At 42.4% G+C, this 13347-nt stretch overlaps 4 protein-coding genes and 1 pseudogene across 8 annotated transcripts; 1 reads left to right on the forward strand and 4 right to left on the reverse strand.

Moving 5' to 3' along the window:
- Positions 1 to 61: 61 nt before the first annotated feature.
- LOC114748159 (probable pathogenesis-related protein CaO19.6200) lies at positions 62 to 934 on the reverse strand. Its single transcript, XM_028936508.1, has one exon. The coding sequence runs from the start codon at positions 932 to 934 to the stop codon at positions 62 to 64; it is 873 nt and encodes a 290-aa protein (XP_028792341.1).
- Positions 935 to 1762: 828 nt separating this feature from the next.
- Positions 1763 to 4553, forward strand: LOC114748162 (uncharacterized). 3 transcript variants are annotated; one of them, XM_028936516.1, is made up of 5 exons: positions 1763 to 2122; positions 2424 to 2599; positions 3444 to 3642; positions 3870 to 3933; positions 4055 to 4141. In XM_028936516.1, the coding sequence occupies exons 1-4, from the start codon at positions 2038 to 2040 to the stop codon at positions 3917 to 3919; spliced, it is 510 nt and encodes a 169-aa protein (XP_028792349.1). In that variant the 5' UTR covers positions 1763 to 2037; the 3' UTR covers positions 3920 to 3933; positions 4055 to 4141. The 3 variants fall into 3 exon arrangements, with proteins under 3 accessions (XP_028792349.1, XP_028792347.1, XP_028792348.1); XM_028936514.1 differs by lacking the exon at positions 3870 to 3933 and having other exon boundaries at positions 1782 to 2122; positions 4055 to 4553; XM_028936515.1 differs by lacking the exon at positions 3870 to 3933 and having other exon boundaries at positions 1783 to 2080; positions 4055 to 4553.
- LOC114748165 (uncharacterized) lies at positions 4531 to 5844 on the reverse strand. Its single transcript, XM_028936518.1, has 4 exons — positions 5407 to 5844; positions 5212 to 5290; positions 5037 to 5124; positions 4531 to 4959 (listed from the first exon to the last, which is right to left on the reverse strand). Exons 1-4 carry the CDS (start codon positions 5647 to 5649, stop codon positions 4869 to 4871), a joined length of 501 nt encoding a protein of 166 aa, XP_028792351.1. The 5' UTR covers positions 5650 to 5844; the 3' UTR covers positions 4531 to 4868.
- A 960-nt stretch (positions 5845 to 6804) lies between these two features.
- Positions 6805 to 10067, reverse strand: LOC114748160 (serine/arginine-rich splicing factor RS2Z33-like). 3 transcript variants are annotated; one of them, XM_028936511.1, is made up of 7 exons: positions 10004 to 10067; positions 9460 to 9571; positions 8649 to 8688; positions 8417 to 8512; positions 7890 to 8077; positions 7724 to 7807; positions 6805 to 7327 (listed from the first exon to the last, which is right to left on the reverse strand). In XM_028936511.1, exons 2-7 carry the CDS (start codon positions 9564 to 9566, stop codon positions 6952 to 6954), a joined length of 891 nt encoding a protein of 296 aa, XP_028792344.1. In that variant the 5' UTR covers positions 9567 to 9571; positions 10004 to 10067; the 3' UTR covers positions 6805 to 6951. The 3 variants fall into 3 exon arrangements, with proteins under 3 accessions (XP_028792344.1, XP_028792343.1, XP_028792345.1); XM_028936510.1 differs by lacking the exon at positions 10004 to 10067 and having other exon boundaries at positions 9460 to 9675; XM_028936512.1 differs by lacking the exon at positions 10004 to 10067 and having other exon boundaries at positions 8649 to 8928; positions 9460 to 9506.
- Positions 10068 to 11097: 1030 nt separating this feature from the next.
- On the reverse strand, positions 11098 to 13275 carry LOC114748170 (ABC transporter G family member 20-like; annotated as a pseudogene).
- Positions 13276 to 13347: the final 72 nt, after the last annotated feature.

Raw genomic sequence — 13347 nt, forward strand, 5'->3', positions numbered from 1 at the left:
CTCATATATACATCTCTCTGTGTGTGTGTGTGTGGCGGTTATGGAAGGAAGCTAAAATGAATTAGGAGTGGTGTTTGGCATTGTTATCGTCCAAAGGGTTCTCGTTGTCGTAGTTGCCGGGAGGGTCGTACTCGCAGACGATCAACATACCCTTAGTGGGATCTTGGCAATGCTGGAGGGCACAACCCAAACGCACAGAGTCCTTCCACACAATCTGCGTAAAATGCCCACAATCCTCGCCGGGCGGCGCCGTGCACTGAAGGTTCTTGAAATCGTACCATTTGCTCTCATTGAACCAAGAATACACCGCGTCCGACGGCGTCCAATGCAGCTTTAGGCCCCAGAAAATGTTCTCTCCGTAAGGAAGGTTCGAGTGAACATCCATGCAGTCCTTGTAGCGCTGCATCACGTATTGTTTTGCGGCACTCTCGAGCTTCTCGTCCCACGTGAAAGATGGCAGTTTGAATAAAAGCCTGACCCAATTGTGGGCTATTAGGAATTCTTGCTTGTGAAGATATTTGAGCAAGTCGCAGCTAGGACCGCATCCTTTGATCACCTTCATTGGGTCCCATCCGAACATTTTTGCGTGCTCCGATATTTCACCTATTATTCCGAGTGGCAGCGACGTTGGTGGTGGTGGTGGTTTGGCAGGCATTGTGACGGGGGTTTTTGGTGTGGCTGGAAGAGAAGGCGTGACAGGTGTAAATGGTAATGCCGGAATAGGAACTGCGTCGGGTTTTTTCGGCGCTGCTGGTGTTGCCGGTGTTCCTTGGTGGGCGCCTGGCCTGGGCAGCATAGGACGTCGATAATGGTATCGGTGATGGCCGCCATGGCGGTGACCACCGTGACGGTTACGTATGTGGAAGGGCTGACCGGAGACGTCGTGGGCGAGGAAGAGGATAAATATGGCGGCGATGAGCTGATTTGGATACATTGTGTTATTCTGAACTGGACGCCCAGGGTCCGGCTAGGTAGAAAGAGATAGGGTGGCTCGTGAGAAATATTCTAGGCATTAGCCATTCTCTTCCTTAGCTAAACTCACCATGTTGTTCTTCAACGCCAATTTTTATTTAACTCCATGTTTTTGGATTATATATTTGAGATTGCATGTGGTTAAGCAAAACAGAGCATTGTGCTTCATGAATGCAATGTAGAAAATATAGCGGCGCGGTTTACGGGGGTTCACTGGTCCATCTATAGTCAAAATCCGACAGGACACTCGTGATTCCTCAACCAACATTGCAAATAAAGCATTAGTTTCCCGAGTATATGATATTTTGAGACTCAATTTAATTAGATGATTAACCAATAACCGTCGTTTCCCATTACACGACGCCTATATGCGACATGCCCATCAATAGGTTGTCGCGCGCCTAATTCTCCGTCAAATCCAGTGAGCTTCAAACATGTGTAAAAAGTCGGAAGCAAAACTTTTAACCCGTTGCTTATTGGTCTTGTCTTTGAGATGCTACTTCTGACTGATGTCTGATCCTGGCAAGTTATCGTAAAGCTGCTCTTTTTTTAACAATAAACAGGACTGACTAAATTCGACGCATCCGGGTTTGATGCAGAAGGGCGGATTAAAGTAAACGACAGAGCATTGGAATGTTTGGAATCACCTAAAAATATTTTTAAATGAAACAAATTTTTTTACATATTTATTTTATATATTATAAAAATATTTTTAAAACTGTAATTTTGATTTCATCTAAACATCCGCCTAAACGGGATGAGGAGAGCCATTCCCGATTTCAGAACAGTGATCGCAGGACGACAGCGTTTTCCCGCCAATTAAGCAATGTCTAATCAGTCGCATTGTGACCCGGTCAAGGCAAGCTCCGAAAGGCGCCCTAGCTGGTTCGTTGTTTATTGCATTGACTACGACGCGAAACGTAGCTTGTCGTTTACCGATGAAGGAGACTCAGGAGAGGAGAGAAGTGAGCATTCCCGCCAATTGCCTGATCATTTCGAGGGTCTCAACAACTTGTCCTTCGGCTGTCAGCCATTAATTAATCACTGTGGGATCTGTTATCCGCCATGTCGGTTGCGGTTCTGCATCTGCGGAACTCTAGGGTTTCTGGTGTACATCTCATCTCTGTGATTTTCTTTAGCTATTTTCACGGTAATTTTTCATCGGAAACAATCAGCTCCTCTGTTTTTTTTTTCCCAAATAAGTCTTTAATGCAAGTAGATTCTTAGATGTTCAATAAGCTTACTAATAAAAAGGGGTAAATCACATGACTCTCAGCTGAGAGGGGTTTGAGTTTGGCAGAGAGCTGTAAATGTTCTTGGTCATTATCATTTTTGGCCACTTATTATATATAGGAGTCTCTCTGTTTTCGCCCTCCTGCCAAGTGTAGATGAGTAAACTGAGTGAATTAATGGCTATCTAATTGCTGTGGCTTCTGCTCTTCACCGCGCAGGATTTGTATTGTCTGCATCTGTCACACTAAATTCGATTGAAATCTTCAAAACCCATAATTGGCTGAAGGTCACTCCAACTGTTTATTTCCTATGCAAGGAGGAGAACAAGACGGTACTGCCTGATGTCAAGAAAGCGCATCTTTTGTATACTTTTAAGGGTGAAGAATCATGGCAGGTTCTCTCATGCTACTTGTTCTTTTTCTTTTTTTCCGGACTAAAAAATTGTTTCTGCTTATTATTCTGTACGCATTCCAGCAACATTTACTTCTGCTAATAGTCCAATATTGTAATTAGTCTGCGTGATGACTATTTCTAATTATCTACTCTTGATTGCATTGCTTATTTCTTAAGTGTGTAAAAGTTGAGAATTTAGACAAGCAGTGAAATGCTGCTGAACATAACAAAATTGGCCTACCTGCAATCACAATGTTCCATGTTTTGCTCTCTCTCTCTCTCTCTCTCTCTCTAAAATTCTGCTTGATAGGATATGGGCATAGAAGCGTGGCGCAGCTCTTCTACTAACTACTCATTGGATCAAGAGGAAACAGATTCATAAAATTTTTATTTTAAATAAAAGTAGTTGATCAGGTTTAGAATCTTTATAGCGTTCTAATCCGGAGCTTAACTGAAGAAAATCAATCTCCAATTTGCTGATTTCACAAGCTGATGTTTTGGTTGTATGGTTTTCCCATATCAGAGGCACTACTCTGTTCACTTGCAGCTGTGATATCTATAATTGGAAACCTGGATGGAACGATGCAGATGCAAATGCAAATGCAAAGTCTGTGTTATTGGCAAACATTCGTAGTAGCATAGTAAATGAACTCAGATAACTAGCACATCTACAAACTATTTTTTAAGTAATCATATAGAATCAGTTTGTTCACAAGTGAGCTCTGAGTAATTTGGCTATGTCACCTGAAACTTAATCATTATTCATATGGTTAGCATTTGTAATCATTTAGTTGCGTGTTATTATTCTTTCGAACAACTTCCGAAAATTTGCTTCACAATTCCAGCCTTTGACTAACTTCTCGAGTACAAAGTGCCAGCGATGTGGAATTTATGAAGAAAACAGTATTATTTCAGATGACGCATATGACGAATGGGAGCTTTGCCCTTCCGATTTTCACGCCCCTTATGGCATGTACGTTCATTTCAAGGAGAAGGAATTTAATACCTCTTTTCTGTGCCCAGAATGCTTATCTTTCTTTAATGGTGAGTGTTTTGGTATATTTATTTATTAAAATTCCTTCTACACTATTCACGAGATGCTGTTGCAATTTGAAGATACTGGAAGCTTATTCCAATTTCTAGTTAAGTACTTGAATTTCAGGATTTATTTCAGAAAAGAGCAATTAACATTATTTAAGAAATAATGTATATGTTTTTTTCCTGGTTTTCATAGTTGTATGCCAATCTCTTCAATGAGGTTGTTACCTTAGGTCCCCACATTTTCTCATGTTATTTCTTGCCTCCTCGCTATGAGGGATGATTAGGCATCCCAGGGTAAGATTTGCTACACTTAGTTGCATTTCTGAACCAATTTTCCTAGGTTTTGTCTTCTGAATTAGCGCGCTTTGGTACTTCATTTCAGCGCTAGTAACAATAATTTTCTTAACGTGTGTAGTGTCTAGCCCAGCATCTGAAGTGCATGATAGTGGAAAAGGAATGCAAATAGCAGTCGTGGTCTTGCTAAGTTCTTCAATAACAGCTATGCTTATAATCGGAATGGTGGCTTCATACAAGTACTGGCAAAAGAAGAAGAGGGAGAAGGAGCAGGCTCGGTTTGTAAAATTATTTGAAGATGGAGATGACATTGAAGCTGAACTGGGCCTTGGCTCTATCATCTAACAGATGATAAGTGAGAAGCATTGTGCAAATGTTGATACCCATGTAAAAATGTCATGAATAGGTGCCTACTGGCTACTGCTCAACAATCAAGCAAAATTCAGTATCTTCACCTCACAAATTTAGATTAGTCACCTTCCAGCACCAACGGAAGTTATTTACCGACTCTGCTTTAAGGCACCTCAGCAAATGGAGTTTAGGACCAAAAACAATAGTAAAATGATATGGCTTTCCCGGCAGCAATGCGCTCGATCATTGATAAAACCTTTTTCTCATCACATATTATAATGCACCATTACACAATGAAGAACTCTATAGTCTATACTGCTGCATTGAAGTGCAGCGAAAATTCCCCAGAACACGTATGGGGGAAAAGAGGACAATGTGGAATTTCATGTAAATGCGTGGCTATTCTGGCATTACGATGTTTCTTGTTCATCGGAATACTATGAAATATAACGATTTCCCTATCTCTGGTTGTCGTAGTTGTTTCGAATCATCTGTGAGCACTCAAACCAGAAAAGTCCAGCAGCTTTAAGAATGAACAGCAACGAAAAAGAGCTGGAGCAGTAACAATGCGCAAGTCTTAAAAACTAACTAGAAGAGCTCCTTATTGAGTAATTGAAATTGCGTAGTTCCTCCGAATTGGAGCCATGAATTGCCTTAATGGTGTCCCTGCAGCTACTGCAGAGAGAAAATTGAAGGATTTCACGAGAAGTGCTCACTTATTGGGTAAATAAATGAGAAAATAGATATCGAACCTGCAGGCCTCCTTGTTGAATTTTTTTCTGTGTATTCCGTATAAAGATTCGAATATATCTGGCTCTACGCGACAGAAGTACGGACGATCTGGAGAACAAAGAGGCGCACAGCCACACTCAAAGTTAAAACTGACATCAGCCTAATGAACAGCGTGAGGGGGATGCGTGGTTTTACCAGCGTAAATGGAACAAGTTCGAGTGCTCTTTTGAAAATGAACACACCATCCGTCTGGACCTATCAAGCTTTTATAGAGCTGAAATTGATCAAAAGAAGAATGGAAGGGAAGTGTGTGGTCAAGAGGCGAGGCTTTTTGAATTTTCTGAAGCCCGGAAGGAGCAAAAAGCTGGAGAAGTGAAAGGAGAAGCAAACCTCAACATCAGAAGGGCGCGTAAAAATTTCTTCAGGAGAGGCAAACGAAGGGCCTTTCTGGAGCTTGCAGCAGGCCCCACAACCCTCAACGCAACGCCATAGTTCATGTTTCTTGTCGCCGCCGAAGCCTAAGGTGGTGAGGCTCTGCTTTTTATCAAGTGTCGTCTTCTTAGAGGGCAGCCGGGGAGAACGCGCCGCCGAGCAGACTGCGGAGGGAGAGGGGAAAGTGAGGCGCAGAGACATAACTTCAATTTAAGATTCCCAGTCAGAGATAGATATGAAGAACCCAATAAGAACCATAATAAGGACGCAGATAAGACTACCGATGCGCTGCTGCGTTTCGCGCTCCCTTTCACTCGTGCGCCTTCTCAGGAAAGGGTACAAAGCAGATTTTTTTTCGGCGACAAAAATATCACATTGTGATTAATTCAATAGACTCAACAAAATAACATCAATTACAGCACGCTGGATAATACCTTCAAATATTAGTCCGAGGACATTGTGAACATTTCACAACAGTGAATAGCATTATCGTCACAAAAAAGTAGCATGAACTTATTTTAAGTTCTACGTTTTGCATTTATACTAAACACTAATACTCCTCCGGTCCTAATTATAAGACCCAATTGACTTATTTGAGGAGATTAAGGAAGTAAGTTAAGTTGGTTATTTATAATAAATAAGTGTTGTCATTCTTAAAATATCCTTGCTAATTAAGTATATTGGCTAAAACTATCATTATTATAAGGATTATGTTGGAAAAAAATGCATAAATATAGGAGACAAAATGGATTTGGTCTTATAATTAAGACCAAATAAAAAGTCAAATTGGGTCTTATAATAAGGACCGGAGGAGTATTAAATATTTTTTTGGCGATCATAATATTTATCACTCTGGTCAATTTCTCACATAACAATAAGATTATTAAATACATTAAATCTTTCATTTTTACCTTTACTAAATAATAACTATTATATTTTTTCTCACTCATTTTCTTTCTCTTCACTTTTAGATTTATCTCCATTAATTAATGAGCACAGGCCAAAAACCCCTGCTATAAGTGACAATTAAAAACAAAAACAAAACGGTAATATCTAATAAGTGTCCGTGCCAGGCAAATTTCAATGAGGACATCTCAACCTCACCCACAATACCATAATTTTAATCACCTTCAAACTTGACTTATAAATAACTCTTTAATTATAATTTATAAAATATAAAGTAAATACTCTGTCCACATGAAACCTAAGACGAGCAACGGACTCCCCGCGCACGCTTGATTCACGGTGACATGATGGTTCTGGCAAAATTCTGGCATCGTATTTGTATATTTGTATACCCCCCCATAATTCAAGTGACCGCCAACATTTATCGCACCCAATAAGAACCAGCGGAGCGACATAAATAACAGAACTGTCCCTTCATAAAACCATAAACACAAGTTATGCCCGTCAGAGTTGCACAAGGCGGACAGCTAATCATCAAACCGCTACATAATAAATAATAAAATACTAGGCCTGTCTTCTTACACCACTGAATACATCTTAAGGTGACTCGCTGCCTCGAGGAGAATGGCGGGCATCATCATCATCTTCAATGGGGCTTCGGTCATCCTTCGGGCTAGCACTCCGGCTGCGACCATTAGCTTTAGGGCTAACATAGTTGTCCCTTGCGGGGCTACTTGCGGGGCTTCTGCTCTTGTCTCTGGGACTGTAGTCAGATCCATCCTGCCGGGCACCCAGCCGGCCATTACGAGGAGAAGCCTCACCTCGCGGACTGCCCTCATCAGGAGTCAGACTCCGATTCCTTGTCTTCGAGGGTGGAGGGCTGTCTCTGGGTTCTGGGCTTCTGTATCGAGGACTCAATGACCTATCTTCACGAACTGGGCTCCGTTCTCTCCTGACTGGGGACCTTGATCGGCTGCCAAAATACAAAAGCAACCAAAAAAACCATAAGAACAGGATTCTTGCACACTGAACTGCGGTGGAACAAAATGTTTGCAAACACATTCTTCAAAAGATTCCACATGATGCAGATAGAATTTAACTAGAGAAACAATGTCTTCCGCTCTTGCTTATTTCTTCTACCGTATATTACTACAGGTTGTGCAACTTTATCATTCAATAGATTTGTCAATTAGGTATTCACCAAAAAAAGATTTGTCAATAGGTAGATCAAATTTACCATGGAGATACATAAACAAGACGAATTAGCATGCCTACAAATTAATGGCCACAGAACCACTTTTGAAACATTGAAGCTAAAGCAGCTTACACCCTTTTTATCTAATACATGTAAGGACTAAAATAATCCAACCTGTAGCTTCGGTCACGACTATAACTTCGATCACGGCTTCTGCCTCGACGGGGAGAAGGTGAACGTGAATAACTACGGCCACGCCTGCAGGACAAACAAGAAAAATGTCAGCATAAATTAAACTAATATTAAGATCAATAGATAATGCAGCATTACACAGCCCTACCTCAGCTTCTTCGGACTGTTTTTGCAGTTTCGTTCTATATGGCCTCTCTCTCCACAGCGGTAACACTTGTTCTTCCAGTCCCCCGCTTTGCAATCTCGAGCCCAATGGCCATCAAGGCCACAATTAAAACAGCGTCCTGAACCAGGGGGAGGACCTCTACCTAAATATTCTCGAGATCCACGAGGCACCTGATTGTTAAGGTAAGTAAGGTAACAATCCAATCAGCCAACAAACAACAACAATGATATCAAGTTCCTTTTTTTCTTTTCTTTTCTTTTAAAAAAAAGATTTTGAAGCAATTGATACTATGTAAGTTAAAAATATTCAGCTAAACAAAGTTAAACAAAAACTACAGGCATAGAGATCGAGGCAGCAAGAAGCAACAACTCAACATACAGTTTATTATATCCCCGTGAGTTCCTTTCTGTCTCTCCTCTTTTTTTGGGAACCAGACATATGAGAACTAAGGCACCAATGAGACATGACATTTATCATTCATGAAAAGAGTTGATGCAATTAGTGCTTACCCCTTTTGCAAACTCCACAATGATTCGACTGCCATCAACATCACGGCCATCTAGGTTATATCTTGCATCATCAGCATCTCGGTAATCACTAAACTCCTGTATTAAGGATGTGAGGAACAAACAATGGAAGTAACACAGAATTTTCACCACCGTCAACAATTCATTCCCCCAAACAAGAAGAAATCATAGCGAAAAGAATTAAATAAAAGCAGAGCAAAGACTGACAACTTACAACAAAGGCGAAATCATGCTTCATATCCACATCTCGAATTCTGCGTAAATGGTTTCCAGAAACAGTAAGGCCATCATTACTTAACTACTGCTAGAGTATGATACTTCGCCCCTCAAAGACGAACAAAACACCAGTTTGTGATTGTTGCCATTTCCATAAAAACACGCAATAACATTACAGAAAGAATCGCCAAAGTCAACACTCAGCAGGAATTTCCACCAATTCCACCAAGGCCACCCTCTCACCATAGACCTCCAGGTTTAGGCAAAACCCCAGAAACCTTCAACAAGATCATTCAAGTTAAAAACACGACACCTAGGGAATAGGGTTCCACTAATATAAAACCAAGCATACAAAAAAGCTTGGCAAAACCTGTATATAACGCCCTAATTTTCAGGGCAAAAGATGGCCCCAATCCCACACCAATTAACCACTCAATTAGCTCGCTTGTCAATTCACAGAAAGGATTAACTATGAACCAGGCAGAAAAAAATTAGATTCTTTAAACCATGTATAAATTGGCACCTATTGAATATATTTAACTTTCGAAAAACAAGGCCAACTCTCAGAAAGAAAACACGATCTCAGCAATTATTATAAAAAGTCACTAATAGAATAAAAACATATTTGGCAATACAAATGACCTTTGTAAAAATTTAATTGAGGGGCTCCCAGCAAAACAAGAGGTTTGGGAAAAAGTAAATAAATAACAGCATGATCCCTCATATCGTATTATATCGATGGACAAGTTCACTGCTTGCAACAATGGCTATTAATTCTGGATCGTGAACAAGATTAAAATAATGTTTACCTTCCATAACGGCTAAAGAGTCGCTCCAGATCACGCGAACGCGTCCTTGACGACAAACGGCCCACGTAGAGACGAGTGTTGCCATATTTATCATCGTAGCGCGGCATTGTTGCTGTTAAATGACACGAAAATAAATGAACTTGCTTAATAAAAGCATGAGATCATACAAAGAAACAGATCACACGCGAGAAATACTTCAGATACTGAACGATGTGGTCAACTTATGCCATGTTCAATTTCAAAAGAGGCACTATCTTTCCGCCAATTTTCTAAAACAGCCCAGAACAATTTTGCATCCAAAGTCGCAGGCAAAATAACAAGTGCGATATAGAGGTGTAAACTGGAATATGAATATGCCCCAAAGAAGGGAGATTGGTGACTAGAAACAGTGGTTGATGCAATAGCAAAATTCACTTGCGTAGACAAGCGAACGCGAGATCCAGAAATTCAAGAACAGCATGAATCCAAGATACAATCGAATCAAGAGCCAGGTCGAGAAAAGACAGATAGATTAACAAATAACAAATGATAAGAAATCTCGCACCAGGGATAATTCACTCCAGCGACGACGGTTGCAATCTCAAACCCTTGACCTTAAGGATCAGAATGATGTGTTTGCTATTTATAGGATGTACCGACATACTTGGACGGCCAGGATACCACTATTATGATCCAAGGGCCCCCTTGAATCCCGCGACGTGTTTTAAGAAAGCATCATTCCTGGTGTCAACAGGCTTTCAGTAATTTTAGCCCCGGAAATTGGCGGCCCAGCCCATTTTTATATGACTAATGGTGATTATGCCGAATTCCCTTGTTTTGCAAGGACAGAAAAACGTATATCATTGCTTCCGTTTATATGCAGCATTAGCATTTAACAGTTCAACTTTTCAAATCGTGGTAGGGGTATTCTCAAATGTGAGAACTCAGGGTTCTTTAGTGAAACGGAGTTCGAAAGGCAATCGTCAATACTGTGTATTAGTAATGTTGGCTTTCATTCAACCACGGCTCAACTCCGGCGTAACCCCATCCACCATAAAAAGGATTTTATAGTTTAAATCAAGCCCTAGCGAGTTCAAATGACAGCCCGACCATCCGGTTTTGTCCGCTAAAAGCGTAGACACGTGCTTAATAAATAAAAAAACTATTCAAGACTGATTTAAAAATGGAATAGCTTATAAGTTATAACCTGATATACATATAATTTCGTTTTGTTTTATTTTAAGGACAACAGCATAGAAAAAAAAAAAAGGATACAAGTCCTTTCATTCAATTCAATTTTTCGCAGATTAGAAACAAGGAACTTTTATTTTTTCCTCTCACCTTGCATCTCGAATGATCCGATGACACACGATTTATTATATTACTATCTCCTCCACTCCTAATTATAATACATTCTACAAATGAGCCCTTATAATTAAAATCGAAGATAGTATTTTATTCAACGTTATTCCATTTTTTTCATCTAGTTTTCAATTTGCGACATTCTATTCGGTTTTCTCTACATTCAGCGGATCAGAGGGCGCGTTACAGGCCAAATTCCATGCACGTAGCCAATCAATTAAAACTAGAAAGTGCTTAGACGACCCTCTTAGCTTTCTTTATTTTGTTTGTTTGAATTAGGAAACAGAGAGAACAAGATGGAGTTAATGCACTGATCATGGACATTTAAGTTTAACTCCTCTTGTTCTTGCTTCCAAACACTAGCGTCAAGTAGAACAAAAACCTAAAGAAAAATCCCCAAGCAAGCGTTACCCAGAAGCATCCCCACTTGCTGAGCTCCGTAATCCCCTGCTGCCTCAGTATATCGGCTCCCGTGGTCACGCACGTCTCGCTGTTTATGCTCATCCCCAGCGTCTTGCTCATGCTCTTCAGCAACTCCACCTTCAACGACGTCGTCACCTCCCCCAACGGCGTGTTGTCGAACATCTGTGTCCCCCTCACAAAACCCTCGGCGGCTCCATCCCGAACTCGTTCTGCAACACCCCTCGTACGGGTACTTCACCAGCGACATGTAATGAAACCATATCCAGTACAGTGGCATCCTGTCTCTGCTTATGAAGAATCCGCTGAACAGAAGGAAGTATGCTAGAATTGCCACCACCACAGTGAATCCCAACATCACATGCGACACTATCCCCGATAGGAACGTCACGAAGGAGCTTCCCGCCCAGAAGGACGCGAACATTACGAGAAAGTAGAACAGGAAGCCGGAGCTCCCGCCGGCCAGACCCACCGACCAGAATGTGGTGGCGGCGAATGCTGCAGAGAGGACAGCCAAGGAGGGGATTGAGATTATGGAATGGGCTAGCACGTAGGACCAACGCCGGTATGCATTGTAAGCAGTTTCTCTCATGAAGATGTATCGCTCTTGGAGAAAGACGGGGAAGGCCTCGGCGCAGGTGTAGAAGGTGGTGGACATTGCGAAGGCGAAGAAACCGAGGCGTTCTTGAACGCCTTTAGGAGTATTATCCAGATGCCAGAAGATGGTGGCTAAGATACCTCCGGTTACGAGAACCGCACCGAGTCGGATTCCGAATAGTTCTGGCATTCTTCTGGAATTGGTGAGCGATCGTTTCGCTATCACCATCATCTCCATCCAAAATGGATTAGCATATTTCGGAACCGACGACGCGGTGACGTTGGAATGATGCGGTGCACCGCACACTAATTTACCTCTGGAAATGCTGGCGGCAATGGCGTCCTTGAGAGTTCCGGTGAAGAATCGGTTGGTGGCTGGTTTATTTTTCGCCGCATTTAACTGCCACGATTTGTTGAACTCCACTAAACTCTGGGTCCCACCTGGTGATTCTTCGAGCTCACGAATAAGATCCAGTGCGAACTCAGTCCGGTTCTCCTTGTCGGGTATCGGGTGACCGAACTCCGAGAAGAAGCTCGGGAGATTCGCAGGAGAGCCGGTATATACGGTTTGGCCACGAGAGAGAAAAATCAAACGATCTAATAAGCCGAGGATCCTATAACTTGGTTGGTGTACGGACATGACGACGATGCTCCCACTCTGAGCGATTCGCTGCAAGACCTTAACAACCATGAATGCGCTAGTGGAATCCAGTCCAGAAGTAGGTTCATCGAGGAACAGAATGATCGGGTCGTGGATGATGTCGATTCCGATAGAGACTCGACGCCTTTCACCGCCGGAGACGCCACGGTGGCCCTCATCTCCGATTACTGTTTTGGCTGCGTTCCGGAGGCCGAGCTGGTCAATGAGCACTTGGACTCTGGCCTTCTTCTTTGAGGCAGAGAGGGAGCGAGGGAGGCGAAACTCGGCGGAGAACATGAGAGTTTCTTCCACTGTGAGCATGGGGAAGAGAAGGTCATCTTGCATGACGTAAGCGGAAATGACCTTGAGAAGTCTGGACTCCAAAGCCTCACCGTTTAAGGTGACGAGCCTTTTAAGCTGTCCTTGGAGATTCGATCGGCGAGGGCATCGATGAGGGTGGATTTGCCAGACCCACTGGCACCGAGCACGCCCATGATTTGTCCGTCTCTGGCCTCGCCTGAGATGTTATTGAGTAGAATCTTGGTGCCCTTACCGGCATTGCGATGTTCCGAAACGACGTGGTTTTGAGGGAGGGTCATTTTGCGGTGGACTTTGACGCTGTAAGTTAAGTTGGTGAAGGAAAGAATGAATGGGTAAGAGGAAGGAGGGGGAGCGAGGTGGAGTATACGGTGGGGAGGGGTGTCGTTTTGTGCATCATCGACGCGTTTGAGGAGTTCGCCGAGGGTGGGACCGGATAAGTGGGGATGTGGCAGGTGGAGGAGCTCCAGCTGAGAGCGGCTAAACAAGGGGAGGTCCATAGACGACGTCGTTCCGAATGGCAGTTTAAGAGGGAGAAGACTCCTTGAGAGGGTTCAGATGGAAAAACGAGA

This window comes from Neltuma alba, unplaced genomic scaffold, assembly GCF_004799145.2.
Source record: "Neltuma alba isolate B1F8T4 unplaced genomic scaffold, ASM479914v2 tig00005624_pilon, whole genome shotgun sequence".
Taxonomy (NCBI): domain Eukaryota; kingdom Viridiplantae; phylum Streptophyta; class Magnoliopsida; order Fabales; family Fabaceae; genus Neltuma; species Neltuma alba.